The 22,632-nt window shown below is 38.5% G+C and overlaps 1 protein-coding gene across 6 annotated transcripts in view; it reads left to right on the top strand.

Moving 5' to 3' along the window:
- Positions 1–22,632, top strand: part of robo1 (roundabout guidance receptor 1) — a 247,701-nt gene that overhangs the window by 88,788 nt on the left and 136,281 nt on the right. The window contains exon 1 of one of the 6 annotated variants that reach the window (XM_023961824.1): positions 14,448–14,760. The exons of 4 other annotated variants lie outside the window; for them this stretch is intronic. In XM_023961824.1, the coding sequence (XP_023817592.1) occupies positions 14,562–14,760 (199 nt within the window). In that variant the 5' untranslated portion in view covers positions 14,448–14,561. Of the gene's footprint in view, positions 1–14,447; positions 14,761–16,726; positions 17,481–22,632 lie in introns of those variants that run through there. One more of the 6 variants, XM_023961826.1, reaches the window with a different exon arrangement.

Below are 22,632 nucleotides of genomic sequence, written 5' to 3'. Positions count from 1 at the left end.
AGTATCTTTGAAAGTTTTGTAATATATTTCTTCATAACTCTTCTGGAAAAGTGTTCTTGATTTTCCTTTGTTTATGTCTAACTTTAAGTAATTTAATGCACAAACAGCGTTAACTAACCCCAAATAAATTGATCAATTTCTCTCTGAAATTATTCTGTTCCCACCTTTTAAAAGTCCAATGGGAATGCTTTTACAATAGGTCAAAAGATGATCAAATTAGGACTTCAAGTGTGCTTCTTGGGGAAGATATTTGCCAATGCTAATATTTTCTACTCTTTTTTTTTTGGTTCCAAACCAGCTAAAAGCTGGCCCAGCATATCAAGAGACACAACCTTCATAATGTAGTGCAGAGAGCCCTAGCAAAAAAAAAACAGAAACAGTGATATATGTTCAGACTTGCTTCTTATTGATTTGGGTTTAAAGACCACGGTCTTGAGCTGATAACAAAAAAAAAAAACAAAAAAAACAATTGTGCGAGTTGCCCCAATATATGCTGCAGGCAACGAGCTCAACAACTCCAACTTCTAAGTGAGATAACCGACTCCACTCTGTGCAGCCCGCTGCACACACTGACACACACTGCAGCAAAAAAATAAAAAAAAATCACATTACATTCACTCACAATGATGGAAAAGGGTCAATTATTGTCTGACATCAACTGAATACACAATGGTTTGTTTTCAGACCCCCACATTATTAAAATATGCAACATTAAACTACATTAGCAGTAATTACACAAGTTACAAAATCAAGTTAGATTGAAATCTTTAATGGTGCAAATTTGAACTAAAATATTCCTGTGCTAGCTATTGTTTGGGCCACAATGTCTAAATTGTCTTGGCCTCTCTGATGAAGGTCACAGCATGACGTTGATGATAACTGTATGGTTATGCTGGGATTTTTTCCACATGTCCAGTAAAACCCAGAGCTGCCGAGTTGCCACACACGGTGAAAGAACCCATGAAGGTTTTTTCTCAGTTAATATGGATTTCCCTTCTTTTTCTAAAAGGCTGTGTGAGGTCCAGTAAATCACCTTGGGCGGGAGGTCTCCTTGCTGTGACAACACAGTGTGAACAGGTTTTCCACTCGCTTTGAGGCCAAAAAATCAAGCAAAACACGTGTCATCCCTAATTTGGTCCAGACTTTATTATTCCGTCTGCTCCAGTTTGTGTGTGAATCTGAGCCTTAGTGGAAAGCTGTTTACGCCTCCTTTTTTTAAAGAATTGGGTTCCAACAATTAATTAGGTGATCTTATTTTTATGGAACCTTTCACAGATAAAATTATGACCTAAAACAAGCAAGTCGAATAAAAATAAACAAATTGAATGATAAAAAAAGAAACATGAGACAACCTATCAAACTGAAAGGTTTCCTAAAACAATAGGTCTTGACCCGTTACTTAAAAGGTCTTAGAAGAGTTCATTGGGCACAGGGACAAAAGGAAGGCATTCCACATACAGGCCAAAACCTCAAGAGAAAACTGCCAAAAACCTGCTAAACCACGAAAAACCTGCAACAAAAGCTTTTAAGCCCCAACAGGTTTTGACTTGAAGATTTCAAAGACTGAGCTGAGGAATGAAGGGATAAAAGGTCACTATTGTATCTTGGTAAATACTAATGATACACATTTAAAATCGGTGTGGCATTTGGAATTCAAACAGGACAGAAGTGACGGGTCTTTTTGCTTGTTTTTGTTAAAAGCCATCTGAAGCTGATTGAGAGAACATTCACTGAAACAGCTAAAAAAAGAAATACAATAGTCTAGCCAGATGAAAAGGAAAACCGTGGATCCGTACTTAGACATCTTTCTCAAATGAAAGCAGTTTTTAACCGTCTGTCTTGAATGGCTTTCCAAAGATGAACTGTCAAAGACCCAAATCTGAACCTGGACTGGACAGCAGAGCTGAAAGGGCCAAATCACTTCTTTATCTGAGGAATTTTGTCAGGAGCAAAATTTGAAGTCTATTTTTATGAAACTTGTTTTTATGTTTATTAAATAGGTTTAATTTTAATAATAAATAGATATAAACAAATGCAAAATAAATATAATAAATGCAGTTAACATGGCACAATTTCGTATATAATAATAATAATAATAATGATAATAATATACAAAACTTCAAATAATAATAATAATAATAGAAACACATTTTATCTAGTTCATTTAATGATGAATATGCAGATTGCAGCTCAAATAAAAAAAACTGTGTTGTTTGTCGATGTATTTTCTGCAGTAGCTTGTAAGAAATCTGCCTCTGAGTTGTGGGCGGGACTGTTGCCGCATAGTAAGCCCACCCCCACATCCCATCCTCCATTTGTTTACATTCTCTTCTGCTATCTTATTGCCCCTCACACCCCTAACCTAACATTACAGATGGAACAATAATGTTGAGCAATAATGGAGTTATCCAGCCCCACGGTTTTGAGCCAGATTCCAGCTCAGACGAAGAAAACAAAGACGTACATGGATCTAATTGTCTACAAGTGGATGCATCAGAATGGAGCGGGGAGCTTGTGCCTTGACAATTGTAGAATTTACGTCACAGATACAAGCTTTTTCAAATCACATTTTTTTCATATGCTTCTAATTAACAATGATTTGTACAAAGAAATACTCTGAAATGCAAAGTTTTTTGGGACATCCTTTGCATGTCCTGCAGGCACCTGCACATTCCTTGCATGTGATACGTAAGTGCACTCAGTAAGGAGCCACTACCCTCACCTTTCTAATGACTAGAGTGTGGCATAAGGCAGTACAATAGCATCATCCATACCTTATAAGTGCATGTAACTAACATTAGCCCTACAGACATTTCACAATACCCTTACCACATACACAACAATGGGATGTTTCATTTTCAAATATCCCTTAAAGCGGTCATAGGAGCCTTGAGGAAACTGCAACCTGCATTCCTCTTAAGATGCAGCCACTACTGTCTATGACCCTTCACAAGCAGGACAACCGAAAAACTCAGTGACTATGACTAAAACTGGTAAGAAATAAATATCACAAGACTCCCAACCAAAATTAGGCTAAAATCAACCTTGATTGAAGACGTCACATGCTTTGAGTGCATTCTCACTGTTGTCTCCAACAAGTCTCAATTTAGTTTTACAAGTTTTGAAATAGAGTCTAGGTAAGTTTGAGATACTTGTGTTAACACAGTGAATGTTGTGAAGATTGTTTCAACACATCCAAATATGATCTGTGGTGACAAAGTACCACTGTTTGCCAACCAGCTGTTGGAGATAAAAGGTAATTATCTTGAGATGTTTGCAAGAGTCCTTTATCTTCTCAGGTCAATCAGCTCCTTATGCCTTAGAGAGGCATAACTATGGTAAATTGAGGAATGCCTCCAGGCTGTACCCTGGCTTTGCCCTATGATTTCTGGTACAGGCTCCAGCAATTCCTGTGACCCTATTGGCACCAGTATAAGTAATGAATGGATGGAAGAGTATTGCCATCACAACTTTTAATCGACTTTACTGGCGGATATAAAGGCTTAAAGAAAAAAATTCTATGTGCTCCACTGCCTTTGTGTTCACCTTGAGAAGGCTGAATCTGTCTAATGGACAACTCTAGGAGCTCCATCTTTAATCTGGCCATGTAATCCCATCTGTGCATGGAAATTAGGGAATCGATCTGGCTTGGTCAGTGAATTGGAAATGAGACTAATGTGCCCTAATACCTCAGTTTGGTTCTCGATAGGACCAAATGGATGACTGCCAAAGACTCCATTTCCGAGGAGCGTGACTGGCTGGTTGGAACATAGGGATAATCTTGACAGCTGCTAATTTGACTTGATTTGTAAAAGGATCTGCACTCTAAAGTGTCTCATCTAATCATTTATGTTCTGGATGTATTTAACTGTGAGTTTCTGTCATATGATGCTAGTGGTATTCGTGGTGAAGGAGGTGCATTCAGGGATATTGTCATCCCAGTCTGCCATATCATTGAGAGAAAGAGTTGTCTTTGTTGTCTGTTGGTTGCTATTGGCATATTTGTAATATCTGTGAAACATCTATGATCCCAAACCTTCTCCGACATTAAAAAACAGCATCAAGCACAGTTCTGAGAATGAACTACTGTGTATCTGCTAATCACCTGGGGCTAGTACAGTAGATTTTATGATGAACCACATGCTGATGTGAAGTTTCCAGTGTATTAATAGGGATTTTTATTGCACTCCCCCCAACACACGGACAGTGAGCCAGCTCTAAATTGTTTCCCGATATCAAAAAGCTTTGCACACATCTTCCCATTCATAATAAATGAGTAGGACCTAAGTGGAGACAATGAATTAGAGAGGCATACTAAAAGTCTTACACTTTTTTTGCCCCTTGGCTAGATGAGACACTTGCCAAGGAGAGATGAATTTGGTTGTTCCTGTGTGTAATATTGCATTTCTCACAAATCTCAAACAATATCAATTTCAGAAGACTCTTTTGTTTGTCAGGTACTGGAAACAAGAGATTGAAATGAACTTTGACTTGTCATGTGTAGTTGGTTTAAAAAAATGCTAACGCCAATAACACTTTACGATAAAGCCATAGAACACACAATGAAGGCGTTTTATTTGCAAGTCTTCTACACACATTTCTTCATGTTTGAAGGAGCTGTTCTGCTCACTTAAAAATTGTTTTCCTTGGATAATTCTGGTGTGAACCTGAACTCCTGTGTGAAGCAAACAAGTGAACTCTGGTTGCCAGGAAATGCTGCATTACAATGTATCAACAAACATGTTCTTGTGGACAACGTAAAGTTAAAAGCCCACTCAAATAAAAATCTTATTTTTGGTGCTTTTAACATACTCATGTACAGGTTTTCACATAAAGAACATGTAAAAATAAATTTAAGATTAAAATTGCATTTCTGGGGATTGCTTTATTCAAACAGTTGGGAATCAGGAGCACATGTAAAAATGCAGTTGGACAAAGCTTATAACTGTGACATACAAGTTACTACAGCAAGTCACAAACTCCCTGCTCTGCTTCATTCTGTTGCATCCACTTGCTGAAAAATACATCCATGTACGTCTTTGTTTTCCCTAACCGATGGTTCAAAACTGTACAGTTTAATAGCTCCAATACTGCTCACCTATTTTGATGCACCTGGAATGTGAGGTTAGGGTTTTGAGGGTCTGTAAGATAGTGAGAGAGAGTGTAAACAAATAGATCATGGAATGTGGGGTCAGACTTAAAGAAACTATGTCCTAGCAAACAATACTTTTTTTTTGTTTGTTTGTTTTGTTTTTTTGTCATAATGCTAATTAAAAAGACCACTAAAAACACTTTACAATAGATCGAAAGATGATTGGAGTGAGACTTTAAGCATCTTGTCCAAGAACAGCACAGGTATTGAGCCACTGGCCAGTCAATTGGCAGATAAACCAAACCAAATAAAGGTAGATTTTTTTTATTTTTTTTTTATCATTCTCTGCTCAATATAATTTAATAATAGTATGACAGATCCCTAAATCTAACAAGTCACAATGGGTGTTATTGGATTACACTTTTGGAGCCTAAATGTGTGTTGAGGGCCATCTTAGCATTTACATGGAGACTGTTTTGCTGGAATAGAAAATTTTATTTTTTTTCCCAAACAGGAAGAGCAGAAATCCTTGAGCCCAGTCTCTGGCCGTTCAGAAAAGAAGTCTTAAACTGGTGGCCTTGAGTTCCTGAGTGCTTGTTTTTGCCTTTCTGAGAAAAAGCAGGTTGAGACTCTGCCTGGGTTTGAGGCAGTGTCAGCTTTACCATGAGAGAGATTGAGAGCTTTGTTCTCTCTCCATCCATTTGATCATTGGTGGGCTCCTGTATGTGGCCTTCGGTCCCCACTCTAAAAACCAATTTCCTCCACAGTGTCACTGTCCGATGTATTGCGCGAGAGTCACATCAGCACCATTGTCACATTTCCATGACAGTCGTTTCTGTTCTTTAGCTTTAGAGCCCTAATAACTATGATGCTGGAAGGAAAGTCACCACTTAACTTTTAGCCAGCTGCACTCACTTATATTATCCCTTTGCATCAACAGAGACGGATCCGTGGAAACTCTTAGGGGAGCGATTCACTGGAGATATAATTAGGTCTAATGATGTACTAATGCCCTACATGCCGCTTCTTCAGCGTTACTGTACTGGAAAGGACAGTAGAGGTTTTGTACTCCCCATCCAATCTCCTTTTATCTCCCTAATCTACCCCGCTTCATCTCAGCTCTGCCCAAAGAAATGTGTCTATTAGCCTTTCTTTCCAGCATTACAAGTGGACTAATGTGGTCAAGAGGCACTGGACCGTGATAAGATAAGAGATGGGAGTTAGTGCAAGTGTCCTGAGGTCAAAATCACAAAGAAAGCTCAATAAGAATTGACTTAGAAGATTCACATTTATTCTTTGGATGTCCTACTATTAATTAGGATGGAGGTTAGATAAAAATGTTAATAATCCTTTTCCAGTGGCCCCATTTGATTCCTAATATTCTAGTCAAACAAAAACTTTTTTTATAGATTTTTCTGTGAAAATAGGTCATGCTCTTCATCATCTGAAACAGGGAAAAGTTAGGACTAAGCTTCATTAGACTCCACTTGAGTTGGTGGTTCACAAGGCTTTCATATCAGTGACTACACATTCAAATCTTAAGTCATGTTTTGTTTGTTACAACCATATATTACACATATCTAACACACATGGTTTATTGGGCCAGCAATAAAATCTTACAATCAAATAAAAGCAAAGCTTTTTAAAAGGGTTTTGTTATAAATAAGTGTTAAAAGTGGAAACTTTTAGTAATTTTCCTGGATTTTTTTAAACTTATTTAGGAACACATTAGCTTTTTTGAGCTCTAAAAAATAATGTGCATTTTTTCAAATTAACTTTTAATATTTCATAAAACTATTTAATGTCCCTGATTCATCCAAACTAAAATGTCAACATGCTCATCCCCTCATCAGATCTTGAGTACGTGGGTTTTTGGTTTTTATTCCTTAAATAAACACACTTTTTTAGTCAATTGTTGTTTTTATTGTACTTTGACACTTTTGTAGCGCAAATAAATAAGATGAAGATTTAAAATAATAAAAAGCATAGAAATACAATCCCATAAAATAATTTATTGTTTCACAATAGAATTGTGTGTAAAGCATCTGCAAAGACTCAGCTGTTATCTCCACTTGATTGTCTTGATTTCTTTGAGGTGTTTCCTCTCAGTAGCCTGTTTAAAGTGGGTGAACACAATCTAATATGATCTTCTGTGCAGAGGAGAAAGAGATTTGGACTGCTTTATGCTGAATTAGGAAACTTAAACACATTTTGAAAAATAGTCTGCTTGTAACAGTAAAGACAAGCATATTGTTTTCTGAGAGTCCTTAGCTTAACTCATGTGCTGTAAAGGTGTTAAAAAATATTTTATTGTAAAAACAAAGCTTTAAAATCATTCTTTACTTAATGGCCAGATGCTTGTTTCTCATCTTCCATATGAATGTAGAAAAGGTTTACTACTGGTCTTTGCCAAAACCTCTGTGTAGTTTGACACACATCCTTGCATAAAGAAAACCAACCATGACGTCTCAACTGAATTCGATTAACATTTTATGCATCTTCACAGCAAAAGAGCATGTGTGACAAATGAAGATGCTCTATAATAGGATTTACCCTATTTTCTGCACCAGATTATGAGGCACATTAAGTGAAACAAAGGAGTCAAAGTCTGTAGGTCTGTCAGACTTTATGAACTTCATTCAAGGTTACTCTAGAACTCTAGAAACACACGTCACCCACAACAGCATATTCACAATACCTGTAGCTCCCAACCTTGTTTGCAACACGTAAAAAAGACCATGTGACCACGCTAACTTCTAACCTTCTTACACGTAATAAAAAATATTTAAAAAAACAAGTCAGACACCGCTACACATTATCCATAGTAGCCATGTTAGCGTATTTACAATGAAGGACAATCTTGTTTGAAACCACTAGGGGGCCCAAGTCTGGGTCCCCCTATACCGGTCCCCAGCCTGGACAAAATATAAGGTTGTGACAGGAAGGGCATCTGGCGTAAAATCTCTGGCAAACCCACCTATGGGAATCAGTGAAAGCTGATTCGCTGTGGCTTATCAGGGATGAGCCGAAACATGAACAACATTTTGAAAAAAAGAAAAAAAAACAGACTGACATTTTGACAGAGCGTCGCCTACCTCTTTAAATCCCTTCAACATCAGTAGACACAACCAGAATTAATCCAAAAATGAAGCACCCAGGACTATAAGATGCAGTTATTTTTTGTGAACAATTAAGGCTTTAAAGTGTGCCTTAAATTGCAGAAAAATACAGTAATTATAATTCTAATGTCAGGTACACTTTTTTGCAGCTTTTCTTCCTCCTATTTCTTCTTTATTTAAAATTATTATCCAAAAAAAAAAACATACTTTCAGACACCTAGATTTGCTTGTCCAACCAAGCATGATGGACAGAAGTACCCTGTTTACAGGCTCAGCTCGCCTGAGGACTTACTGTATGTCAGCTGGAGTTAATTAGGAGAAACATGGCTGTTGTAAAATTTTGTTCATAATTTAAGCATCAAATATTTGTATTGATGTATGTGTTAATTGCTCAAAATGATCTAAAGTTTCCTCCCCACTCCATATGACTAAGTGAAAAATGGAGTCATCAAAAATATGCTTATACACTACATACTTAGATAATTAGCTATAATTTCCTGCCAGCACATAAGGAGTGCTGCAACTCAGTTCACCACCCTCCCAGTTAAAATTACTGCAATAACTGTCAGCCAAGACTAATGGCTTGATGATCTGTGAAATCATTGCTCCTTTTATTGCACATTATGTGATTCATGCAAGGACATGTTGCACATGAAGTTCAGCCAGAATCAAGAGGCTGCTTCTCTAAAAAGTCTGCGCTGTCAGGGGGATCTGAAGACGCGACAGTGTGACTGTGTCTCAGCGGGACTCAGCGTCTGTGGGCGAGAAGGAAATGTCGTGACGGCCGTAAAGCGGGACAGCACCTGCTCCCTCCTCTCTGGTGCAGAGTGTTGGACCAGCGGCACCACATATCCCATCATCCATATTTATTTCTTTCATCCCGGCGTCTGTTTGCTTTGGCAGCCAATGGCACAGAGGAAGGAAAAAGAAAGAAAAGGCCTTTTTGTTTGAGATGCAGATAATACATCTAGCATAAGCTTTGGCTTCTGCATTTTTCTCTGCTCCTGGTCCTCAGAGGGAGATCAATCACTTCTTCTGGCTTCATGGGTCCACTAAAATTACAAATATTGAGGAATGATATTTACTTTTGGTCCTCTGGAAAATCTTTGAAAGTAATGCTTTGCATAAATATTTGAATAAAGTCTTGTATTGGTGGGTTTGCTGTCAGGAATTGGAAAAAAAACATTAAGGAACAATTTATGCCTTCACTCTTTTGACTTTTTTTTTCAACGATACAGTAACTCCTGGCGGTGGTTTTGGCGTGAAGCTTTGGGTAACTGCTGAAACTGATGAGCTTACCTTTTTTTAGCTTCTACATTAATACCCTTTCTGAGTCTGAACTTTTAAGAACCAACATCTTCATTGTCATTAATCAAGGGAGAATGATATCTTGGTCAGCAGTTATTGGCTTATGGCACATAATAAAACACTTGGAATGGAAATGGCATTCTACAAATAGATCAAAATAATTCTAAAAATAGAGCAACGGATGAAAGGCGAAAAGGTAAAGGGTGCAAATAAATGTTTTAAGTGACCCACATTAGTGTCCAAAGTGCAGTGTGAGGGGATTTCTCCAGGGGTTGAATGCTCAGGGCTTGGGTGGCTGTGCATGGAAATGGGGTAATAGGTTTCACAGCTCTGGGGAAGAAACTGTGGCTCAGTCTGTTGTTGTGGTTTCTACTGGATCTTCTTTTTCTGAGAGCGCTCCCAAGATTTATTTACGATTATGCATTTACAGTACAGATAAATAAACACTGACCGATGATGACTGATCGATCCAGAACATCCTTAGCTATATATTTAATCAGTGTGACACTGATTCATTGTGTTTTCTGCAAGATAATCGAGTGTAAATTAAATATGTGTGCAAACAAACAAGTAAACAAGAATTAAGGACAAATCCATTCACATTTGAGTTTCATAAAGTTCAGTCCACTCTTGTTTTTCCTCATCAAAATAATTCAAAGAGAACATTATTAGAACATTCTACCACAATTCAAAGGGTTTCCACACATTGGACTGTAATGGTGGCTTGATCATGTTTTGCTGTGTTGCCCGCTGTTATAGCACTCGGTCATTTTTATTTTATAGTAAAATAAACTTTCTATACCTCAATTCAAATGGTATCTTCCAATATCTTCATTACCGATTTATTTCATTTTAAATGATTTTAGAATGCTATAGGTCGATTCGATTAACAAGTTGCTGATTAACACACATAGATAATAATTTGCTCTCGTGGTAAAGAGTTTGGTATAAGAATCACGCAACATGACCACACCACCACCCTGCACGATCAACTGACCCCTCTAACATCACTGCTAAACTGCTAACCTAGAGCCTGCTTCTGCTTAGACTTCAATTCAATTTATTTTACTTGGAAAGTAAGTAAAAAAAGACATCAGACAGAACTTTATTATTTATGATTGTTATAATCCAATTCCGTCCATATAACTTCAGTAAAGCCAAATTATATTATATCGTTCCTATGTACTGTATACAGTCATAGTTTAGATCAAAGACTTCACACTGATCCCTGTTCTGACCAAGCAAAGCTACAATAGGTGCACTTCCATTACACATATGCGCAAAACTTTATAGTTGTTCTAAAAATGTCGAAAAAAACACAATTTCGCAATTGCACTGTTTCTATTAAATCATAATTATGCGAATAAACACAAACCAACTAACGCAATAAGTTAATTTAAAAAAACATAGTGACGAATGTGAACAATACTTTCTGCAACGCCACTAGTGCTCATCCTCATCTATCAAGAGAGACGTCTGCATCGTATTCAGGCCAAGGGCGGCAAGCTTCTTACAAAGGATAAAGCGATTTTGGGAAATCATGGGTGGAGATTTTACATAGAAGCTGTGGAGCCGACAATTTTGCATGACGCGCTAAACTTCTGATGAGCTGTGATACTGTGGGACCTCTTGTGGCCCCCACTGTGCAGAACCCAAGGCAGCCAGTTCCTACCAAGAAGCACATTGCCATCACTACCTATAAATTGGCTATCTGTAGTCCCCTGACTCATTTAATTAAAAAAAAAAAAAATCTTTCCATTGCAGTTTTACAAAAAATATGTCAACTTCATATGCCTCGTAAACCACCTCCTCCAAGCCCAAAAACGTTTTTTTGAAATTGTCTTGTTTCCATTAGGAAAATTTATTATCGCAAATCCAATTTGCGCAATTTCATAGTCAATGGAAACGCAGCTAGTGAGAATGTTGAATCTGTCACTCACTGATGTCCAGATGTGTATTAACTTAAGTCTCGATTGTCACTTTCTAACCAAGAAGGGGGGTCTGAGGGCAGGGATGTCAGTTTAGTTTAGTCTGTTTAGTCAAAGTTTTAGTTTTATCCTATTGAATTCTATTAATTTATGATCCTTTTTGATTGTATGTTTACCTTACAATTACCGGTACGAAGCCCACTGAGACAACTGTTGTTGCGAATTTGGGCTGTATAAACAAAATTGAATTGAATTGAATGGGTGTCTGAGCTTATTATGTTACTTAGGCATTAACAATGCTGTTTGTGTCATATATTTTTATGCTGGAAGCGGTGTGGCTTTTCACTCAGCAAGCTGCTCTCAAATTTGGTCCGATTTTGTCCAACTTTGTCTCCATGCTCCATGAGCACAGTCATGCATGAAGCCCAAAGGCTGCAGGACTGAAATAATGCATGTTAATCCTCGTGTTGAGTGGTGGCTGCCGACATAATCATACCTCCATGTGGAGTTCCACGTCTCAGGGGGATCGTTTGAACAGAAGCAACTAACAAACGGGTCTTTTACCGCAGAAGTTGGAGAACATCCGAGCTAACTTCCTGATTGTCTGCTGCTGCAAATATTCCAACATCTGACTGCATTTTTGATGTTGTTGCCAGGATGTTACGTGATAGCAGGGTGATTTTAATCAGCCTCCGCAGGCCACAGTGAGGCTAACGCTAAACAGATGCTAATGTGAGGCCCATTAAAAGACACTCGCAAAGAAGGATTCAGGGAGTGCAGGCAAGCGTAAAAGCAACAGCCTGTTTATCGCCTCATCCATTGATGTCTTGCAAACTTCTTCCAGGCATCCCGTGAAGCACACTGGCTTCCTTCATCCCCACTATCTGTTCTCCTGTTTTGCATTTCATGCAACAGTGTCATGCATTCCCTGAACACAAACAGCTTCCTAAAGTTTACCATTACTTTTACTCAAAAGAGGTTTTAAAAGTCTAGATTTTTAAAAACATTTTGCTCGTATTTTTGGTGTCACGTGTGTGTGAATGTGTTTGTGGAACTCAGTGATACATCCTCTGGTTTATTGTACAGCTGAAGGAGGACTTCAATGGCAATTTTATCTGATATAGAAGTCAATAAAAGTGCTAAAAAAGTTTTGCATACACAAAAATGTGAGCTGAAAGCATTCTTTTATTTTATTTTTTTATGTAAAAAAAAATCAAGCAATCATGTATTTCAAGTAATAGTTCAATTTCTGGTATTTGATTCAGCCACAAAGTAATGTATGAACCAGAGGTGTCAATGCATGGTAACCTGAAGATGTATTCACTTCAGAGCTCAAATTTTTAGAATGATTCTTGAAATTGCTATCTTCTGTCTTTTTTTTTTTTATTTATTGGGTTGTGTCCTTCCTATATACTCAATAACTACTAAAAAAAACTATCTAGTGCTCACTCCTTTTTTTTCATCAATCTCACAATCAACAGTAATAAAGCTAAACTTTATGACGAATATTTATGAATCCACTGTGTTCTTAAGATGAAACTAGATAGTTTATACATTTAAATACAATTTTTTCCCACATGAAAAATCGCTTGAATGCAATGGGTTGTGGCCAAACTAGTGAGCATTGATGTACTTGGTACACTGGTTTTTCGCATAGACTACTGGGCAATTTATAGGGTGCTTAATTTAAGATTTTAGATTCAGACAGCTCTACAAAATGCTGAAGCCCAGATATAGTGCACTAAGTAGTGAGTAGTAAAAGGATTCTGACCCAATTTTAGAGATGAGGATGAAGGGTTAAGGGGTGAAGTTCGCTTCATGTCCTACTTTGGTTCTTGAGAAGATGCTGGTGCTCTTCCTCAAAGGTGTTCTGTCTGCGCTTTGGTTGATCTTTTTTTATCTTTACAGGCAAAATACAGTTATAGATTGTTTTCAGTTTGCTTACAGATTGCTTTTCTAAGGATAATTACAAGTTTTTACCCCAGATTTATGATGAACTTCCTGTGGGCTGGGTCACAGCCTGAAAAAGACACAGCTGAAGGAATCCCTTTCTCAAACAATCAGCAAATTGCTAATGGATTTTTTTTTTTTTTTTGCACTTTCAAATATTTACTCTGTTTTTGAAAACATGCTGCTTTCAAATCACTTCTATAATGTGATGTTTTCCACAAACTCACAAAAGACTATGTATGCAAAAGGAGGAACAGTGACACAATGAATAATCACAATGAAAGGCCGTCAAGGACAGGACATGAATGATAAAAGGTTGGAGTGAATGAAAATCATTCCGCTAAAGTCCCGGGGAAAGCGAGCACAAACATCTGCGCTCTCTTTCTTTCCAAGGTGACTCCACCTGCAACTTCACCAGTGTTGTGGTATTAAATCTTCCACCTGTGGAAGCTGAAATCCAAAATGCATCACTCATTTTAAGATTAAAATCATACTCATCCGTTTACTGTAACAGACGGTTTGTGTTTACGGTTGAATGGGCAGCATCCTTTCAAGGGGAAATGTTTTGTTTCATGCTATCTTGCTTAGAGAGCTTGCACTGAAAGGCGTGAAACAGTCTTAGACGAGGAGAAGGCTATGTGGGCTCCTTCGGCTTACCCCAACCTCACCGTCACCCTATCGCCTACATACTGAGGGGGCTTAGGCTTTGTGAGGAGGCCAAAACATCTGAAAAGAGGCCCAGCATGTTGTCTATAGAGGAACCCCCATCCTTCTCTGCACACAGAAACATGGCAAGAAAAGACAGAATGTCCTCTTTGAATATTAAAAAGAGATTTAACAGAAAAAGAATAAAGATAGGAGCTATTGGATGCTGAGATGGAGTGGGGAATGAGCTTCTCCATGCATGGTCAGTACAGAGGAAAACATTGTCTCTAGGTTTAAGGATGGCCAAGCAGGGGGTGCCTCATATAGTTGGGAGATGTAGAAGGAAGCAGAAAGAAGGACTTATGGGAAGGCTTGAATTTTTGTGAAATTTTAGGGTCTAATTTTTCTCTTTTTTTGTAATTAATTTCCCATTTATGGACTAAGATGTCGATTTTTCAAGTTACCTTTTTGGCACAAAATTAAAGATCTGGCTCTGTGTTCTGGCTCACACCCATCACCATGTGGACTGCATGTTTTTTGGCGGCACTGTTTTCAATATTGGTCATGCCTGGAGTTCCTAAAAACCCCAAAGGTGCATACAGGTCCGATCGCCTGTCTGGCTCTGTCAAGTCCCACTGGTGCAAACAGATGCTTCAAAATCTTCACCGAAATCACCACTTGTTTAGGCACTCTCATAAATGTGACCATAGTATCCAAAGTAAGTACAAACGTTTTTATAAAGCTGTCAACCAAAATATAACCAGAAGTCATCTTGATGTGGCAGCTAAAAACTTTTTTGGCAGCAGTCAGGGGTATATATTACTCTTTTGTACCTTGTGAGTTCTTGGAAGGTTTTTTTGTACAGTTTGGTTGTTGTGTTGAAAGCTCTCTGTTTCCTCTGCTGCTGTCACAGATGTCACATCTGCTCCTGCTGGTCTGATAAAGGTTGAAGGGGGAATATTAGGACGGAGAGGCAACTGTTTGTAGAGCTGCGTCTAGAAACAAAAAGTCTGTCCGTGTTTAATAGTGAATGTTGCTTTAAATGGGTGATTTTGAGTCCCTAAAAAAGGGAAAGACTGGTAACATCAGCTTAATATTGGTTTCTACTTGTGTTTTCTCTAAATCATTGTTTTAAATCTGAGTAAAAGTGCATGAAAAGCTCATGAGATCCATGTGGGTTTTGAGTGAAGTATTTATTTTTGCTCTAGCTTCTTTTCTGTGCCACATTAGACGTTTACACGTTTTAAAAAGCTTTTTTTTGGCACTCAGCCTTTCATAAAGTCGACCATGCTGATGGGTCTGAGAGTGGACTTAGCTGATAATTGTTGTGTTATAGCTCCCGGCTGCTTGCCGGGGGAAACCTAACAGTTCAGTTGGTGGAATTCAGCTGAGCAGCCACTTTACTGATCCGTGGCTGTAAAAGCTTTCAGGGAAAAAAAAAAAAACAGACCCGTGCGTGTCAAGTGTGAACTGAGCGTGTACAGTTGCAACATGATGCACACATGGGTGAAGAAGAAAGGAAAAAAAAAAAGCTAATTTCTGGTTGACAGGCGCATTGCCTGTCTGCTCTCTTTCAGTCATGCAGCATTTGCCAAAATCAAGGAGCTTATAGGACAGAGACTTTGAAATCTAGCAAGGAAATTTTTGGGATGTGCAAATATTTTAGTAATGAGAATCCTGTTAAATATATTAAAGATGTGTTAATGCTTAGCAAGTAAATTTGACAAATAGGGCACAAATTATGCTGAAGAGACAAATTAATGAACTATGTTTGTTGTTTTGTCATTAAAGCTGATTTAAGAGATGATTGTTCATTTTATTTAGATTTCTTGATAAAATCTTGTCATGATTAGTGTGAAAAAATGTCATTCTGGTTCGAAAAGCAGAGCTTGAGAAAGCCTAGAGTAAATTCCAGTTGCCTTCGCTGGGGGGCGCTGTTTGGTAACAAGTGGAGCACTGGGAAGAGCTTTGAGCAGAGGAGACTGCAGTACACTTCCAGCTGTTCTTTTCTTCACTCACTTGGACCCCCGCCTTTTCTAAATCTGTCTGTATTGAACAAACAGCTCAAATTAAGGCTTTTGAGGTTGCAAACAATCATAAGTTGTTTTTTTTTTTAATTACTGATTGCATTGAAATCCCATTAAAACTAAAGTCAAGAAAACGTCTTGACTTGTTCCTTAATGCAAGAAAATATGTTATACATTAAGAGGACTCCAGGATTTCATGAAAATAATAGGCAAAAATCTTTTTTTTAAAATATATTTTGTTTTTATTCTAATTTTGCTGTTTGCTGTTTTTTGTGCATTGCAAACATATTCTGTTTTAGCCTAATAAATCATGTTTTTTCATGTTAACTTAAAAAAAACATCAAGTTTATAAGTTTATACGAGTGGAAATTCCTTGAAAATGCTTATTTACCTTTCTTGTACACTTGTTTTTTTTAACGAAATAATAAAAAATTAACTAAATCGGTCGATATAATGGAACTTACACTAACTCCTGTAGCAATCTGCAGATAAAAACAAAAAAAACTTGTTTGAGTTAAGTAAGTTTCCTGCTGTTGGACTCAGAAAAGGTGAGGTGCTGTGCGCGGAGCAGCTGCGCGCAGCTCCAAGGGATCCAGACGGGAAGAGGTTAAATTTGCTCGTTGGGAAACGTTGTCAGGTCCTCAGAGGGGGGGCAGAAACCAGCGTAGCAATTGACGAGCCACTCTGCTTTTCCTTGAATGAAATGCTGTGAGTATGAAGCTTGACTCCCCCCCTCCTGCCTGAGGTTCTGCGCCTGCGACGCGCGCGCCAGGACCGTTGGAGTTGGAGCGTAGGAGCAAACGGGACGGAAAGTGATGGAAAAGTTGCGCTGATCTCTGTCCGGCGCTACTGGATGAGAAAGGAGAGTAGGAAGTCGCAAAGTTTGCGATCTGAACTGGGAGTGAAATAATGTGAGCGGGAGCTGCGGCGCTTCTCTGCTCCGTCTGCGGATTTATGACTGTTTTTGCGCAGAAGGACTACATTATTCCAGGCTGTTCGCCTGGATGAGCAGTGAGCGCAGCGCCGGGATGCATTCAAAGACAGACTAAAGCTGTGCTCAGACTCTTACTTTTAGTTCAAGCACACTTCTGCTCAACTCCACGTGTTAGAATCCAGGGCTTCTTGGACTCGTTTTTTCCTGTTTTCCTCACATCTGATTCCTCCTTTCCCTCCTTCATCCAAAAGGAAGTCATTCTCATGAACAATTTCAGCAAGCAAACAGTTGGAATGTTTCCAAACTCTGGATTTTGATATACATTTTTTTATATTTGTCATGAAGGAGTGGATGCTTGAACTGTGTTTTTAGTAATCTGGATTATACTAGAACATTTCTTACAAGAGAGACGCTGAATGATGTCTGCAACTTCAATAGGATTTTTATTTCTGTTAGGAATTCTCCATGTGTGCTCAGGTAAGTCCCAGGAAGTTAGTTTTTTTTTTTCTGGCCACATTTATCTGTTAGTTACTGGGAGATAAAACTGATATTTGTTAATTTACATATCAGGAAATGGAAAAAGTAAATAAAATAAATATGAATCTCGTTTCTAAGTGAACATTTGTAAATAGAGAGTACATTTGGACTCAAATTGGGTTCACACTGAAGAATATTACTCAAAAACACAAAGGCAGGACTTTTAGTGTGGATTTCCTGCATGAAAAGTCATTAAAGACACTTTAAAGCAGGACAAAGGGACATACTTTTGCCTCCTCTGTAGGAGGTGGAACCTTCAAGGTAAAGGGAAGGTCCAACTTTTAAAGCTGAGCACACGTAAAGTCACACATAAAGTGCTGAGACCGTATGGGATCAGGGAAGAGAGCAGCTATCATCGGTCATACAGACAGCATAAACCCCATTGGGAACTGTATTTCCATGTATGCCATGATTCTTCCCACAGATGATTATTTTTGCTGACTACAACATTTTTGTTTACCCTTTTAAACAGCTTATTATATTATTATAGCATGCATAATGAAATATATATTTTGCTATATGGACTTTTTTTTTTTTTACCTCATTCTGCCCAGCTTTGTATCATTTATTTATCTGTTTTCGTCCTTGTCGTTTCTTTTTTTATTCCCATCCATGTTTTCCTCCTCACCTATCACATAGATGTCTTTATAGAGTCAACGGTCCGTGGTAGCCGGGCTTTTCCAGGTCATTTGCTGTGGGGTTTAGAAGTGAACCACCCCATTCTAAGACACAGAGGAATGCATCCTGAATGTGGACAAAATGGCAGTTCTTAAACAAAGAAAAGCTTGTTGAATTCAGTGAACAGCTTCAGAAAACAAAGAGTCTGACATAACAGAGGCAGTTTTGGTTTTAATAAAATGCCATTTGCCAAGCTACTGTTGCAGAAAATCATCTGTGAACTCTGCGGCGTTCACTGAGCTGCAGCTCCTAGGTGTAATTGCCCGAGTAACAGATAGTGTAACTATTTTCAGGTGTAAAGCTGCATGCTAAGTTGTAATGACGGATGCTGGGTTGAAACTCATTGTCAATTTCTAGATGTAAATGATGGCGAAACTTCTGCAACGTTTCAAAAGTTCATTTTTTACTCAAGTTTTATTTGGACTTGATCTGTTCTGGTAGATTTTTTTATACAGATGTTTCAGATTCTCCAAACAAATGCTTCTTTGTTTGCTGTATTGGAGCAACGCTTCGACTCTTCCAGCTCTTATATGAATACATAAGACTCTTTTGTAGTTTAAAGAAACTGGCACTCCAACAGGTCAGGGGTGAGCACAGAGACCTGGCTCTGCTGCACCTTCATGCTGCTTCAGAGCCAGTAATCATTCTGCTCCGTGAGAAAGTCGCTCATACGCCAGAGTTTCCAATTACACTCAACGGTAGTGATGTCAGACACTGTTTTATAGGTGATAGTAGGCCATGCCAATAGACCGGATATCACTTGGACTGAAAGTCTGGTCTTTGATCACAGTGTCATCAAAAAATGATTTCACACTACTTGCACCCTCAGCGTTTTTGCTAAGGGTGCAACGTTTCACTTTAACAATTCGATTCATATCATAACTTGTGGCTGCTGATACGATTCATTGTTGATATTTTGAACAATCTAATTTGATACGATTCACTGACCTAAAATCGATCCAGGACATCTTCAGCCAAAAATTCAACCAGTGGTATGGGTCGATTAACAACTTGCCTCAGACAAATTGATCTGGTTGGATCGTAGAAATATTTGGTTAATTAATCGTTACACCCCTACTTTCTGCATTTCACTAAAGAGTTTTAAAAGCAAGCCATCAAACATTTTGAGCTGTTGCAGGACTGTTTTTCTTTTTTACCTTAAAGTCACCCAATTTCATGTTCAGTACAGGGTATCACACCTGAAGCTCTTTACCCTATGTAATTAAAACCATACACTTTAGATAATTTATTCCTATTTAAAAAAAAAAAAAAACTTTACAGTCTGTAATTGTTCACACTTGTTTGAGTTATTGCATTATAATTTTAGTTTTAAATGAGATGTTTGTATTATTTGTATAGCACATTGAGATGACTTTATTTGAGACTAGAAAAAAAAATCTAGGAATTGAACTTTTTATTTATTTGAAGGCCTTAAACCAAAAAGACCTTTGCCCTTTCAAACTTGTGATGACTTGCTTAATGCCACCTTGCTTTGTCTCAAGGTGGTAAATTGATGCCTCTATCCGTCATGTCTTGCCCTGTTATCAGGTGATCTGTCCTCCCTCTGTTCACTAAATGCTTGTTATCTCCTCTCCAACTGCTCGTCAGAGCTCACACTCTTCCTCAGAGGTACTATTCAGGCAAGGGCAAGACTCAGCCCGGTGGGATAAGGGTTTCTAGGATATGTATTCACAAGAATGACGTAGCTTCAAAGCATATATTGGGCTTATCTTTTAAAGTTTATACCCACGTTGGTTTACAATCTTTGGGGTGAATATATCCGGCACAATGGAGGATGTTAGGTGATTCACATACTGATAAAAATGTGGGCAGTGGGAGTGGTGCCTCTGTTATCAGGCCCAGCACCAAGCCGTGCAGGTCATGACAAATTGACTCATAAGTGCTGATAAATTGCAGAGGGCTTCCACCTCCTACATCACAGCGATGTGACAAGATGCAGCAGGTTCACAGCCAATTAGTGACCAGAAAGTGCAGGTGAGAGCTGACAGTCCTTATGTCTCATGTCATTCGAAAACATATTTCTGATCTGCTTCCCTCCTTAAAAATCAGTCACATTTAACCAACTTTAATCATCTCCTGACCTTGTGAGACAGGACGTTTTCCTGGTTCTGTCAATTCTTTATTTCAGCTGAGAAATCTCACACCTGTGTGAGGCAACAGTTTCATTAAGGCTTTATAGCCACAACTTCCACTAATGCGCATTAATCAGATCTTAATCCGAACGAGTTAGGGTTTTACACCGAAGGATCCGGGATTAGGCAGACTTTGGCTTAGTGGAACCACAAGGAGGAATGTCCTGTTCCTGTTTGCAGGAGCTGCAGCTAAAGTCCTAATTGACTGACAAGATAAACATTTCAGAGCAGTTAGTTGAAGGGCAGATAAATTAGGCGCAGACTCTTGATGATCTGCTTTTCTCCATTGGCTCTTCCTTTAATGGCGTGCAAGCACAGTTTAATTGGATTAATTAACAAATCCGTCGGATGGCAGTAGTTTGTAATTTGCCGTGGCTGCAGTTCAACTGATTTGCTCTTCTGTGAGAAGAATTAAGAGGAACTGAGATAATTTCATTACAACCCAGGGTCTTTTGTCTAAACCTCTTGATATTTTAGGAAATTTCCTGCGAAATCTATTGCTATCACACCCTCTGCAGTTTTTGGCATGTGGATAGATAATCTACAGAAGTGATTGACGGCACCACACTTTTAAGATTCGATGCAGATTTTTTCTTTTTCTCTAGAATATTATTTATTATCCTAAAAACAAGTACCATCAAACACTGAACAGATAATAACTATAATGAGCAATGTACAAAATATAAAAAAATTCTTTCAAAATCACCTACTCATGCTGTGTTATATTGTTGCTAAGGGTAACACACAACTTGCAGCTCTTCTGATCACGTGACTGATGGAGCAGTTCAAAATGTTGTGGGCGTTTTGGCACCAAACACTGGGATAACTCAATTAATAACCAAAAACATCAAGAAATGACACACTAAAGCCTCGTTTCCATTGAGCAATACGGTACGCTCTTGTCCGGTCCGGTTTAGAATGGTCCAGGCAGTTTAGATGAGGGTTTCCTCTTAAAGTTGGACCATCATAGGGTATGCAGGGTGAAATTACAATAACAACAACAACAATTGAGGTCATCCAGCAACTTATTTTACACTTGACTTTTGGTACTGTATGCAAGACATTTAATGTTGTTTGAGAAAACATTGCAGGCAACGAAGAGGAAGACAGGCACTTTCTTTGTTGTAATGACAATGGTTTCAACAGTATTTCCACCCTAACCTGTCGGTTTCATTTTTCTATGGACCTACAACCAAAGGGGACTCAAAAATGGTACAGTTCGGTCCAGCTTAATGGGTCCATTTTATAATGGAAACGCTCAAAATACTCAGCGGAAAATAAGGCTTTATATTCCAATATAATTATTAGTAATCAATATTTTAAGAGGACTTGATACCAAAATTGGTGAGGGACGTGTATCAATACTTTGACACCTTGGTATCAATTCTCCCATCACTAATCGACACTAGAATTAGCCTTAAACTTTGAAACCCTTTCCATTGACTGGTACTTGATGGCTGTTTCATGTCCAGGATGGACCAGTGTAGTTAACACATTTTCTTCTGACAGCTCACATGGAGGATAAACACTCCCTTATCCTGCCATGGGTAGAAGTGATGAATGATGCTTTCTAATTGGAAGGTGTTGTCTGGTTTTTGTCCCAAATTCCAAATGGAACATTTGAAAGATCCTAAACTTTTCATTGTTATAAAAAATTAAGAGAATTTTCACCTTTTCTTGCACAAACATCTATTGTATTCCACACTTTTTGTAATCGTTTTCATTCTATTGGTGGTGTACCTATGAAGCCACTAATATAGATGTGAGCAAAGAGGAAAGCAGCATCGTGGGTTTTGGTTTGTGTGGGGTAAATCAGAGAAAGCTTAAGGAATCTCTTGATCTTCTTACCAGCCCCCGCACCCCCTTCCATTTTTTTAAGACTTGCCTTTTTGTGACTGGTCAGCACAGATCTTTCTTAAATAAAGCAGGTCGACATGCAGAAAAAAGCCTGTGGGGTTGGGGAGGCTGTATTGTGCTGCATTAACAGGACAATTGTAAGGCAGGGAACGGGGGGGAGGGGAGCAGAAAGGTTCAGCGGAGGCAGGGTGGGTTGTGTGAGAAGGAGTGCTGAAGGGAGGAGTGCGCCTACACAAAGGCTACCCCAGGGGTGTGGAGCGGGGGAGGTAAAGAGAGGATGTAGGGGAGGATAGAGGAGTCAAACATACCATGATACACCAGCTCAGGGAATACTTTTGATCTGGCTCCTGCGCTCATATTGCATATTGTTACTCGTCCCTGGTGACATAAAATGTGCTGATTGG

The sequence above is a fragment of the Oryzias latipes genome, chromosome 13 (assembly GCF_002234675.1).
Source record: "Oryzias latipes chromosome 13, ASM223467v1".
Lineage (NCBI taxonomy): Eukaryota > Metazoa > Chordata > Actinopteri > Beloniformes > Adrianichthyidae > Oryzias > Oryzias latipes.
Note: the sequence above shows the minus strand (reverse complement) of the source record. Positions and strands in the feature narration are given on the sequence as shown.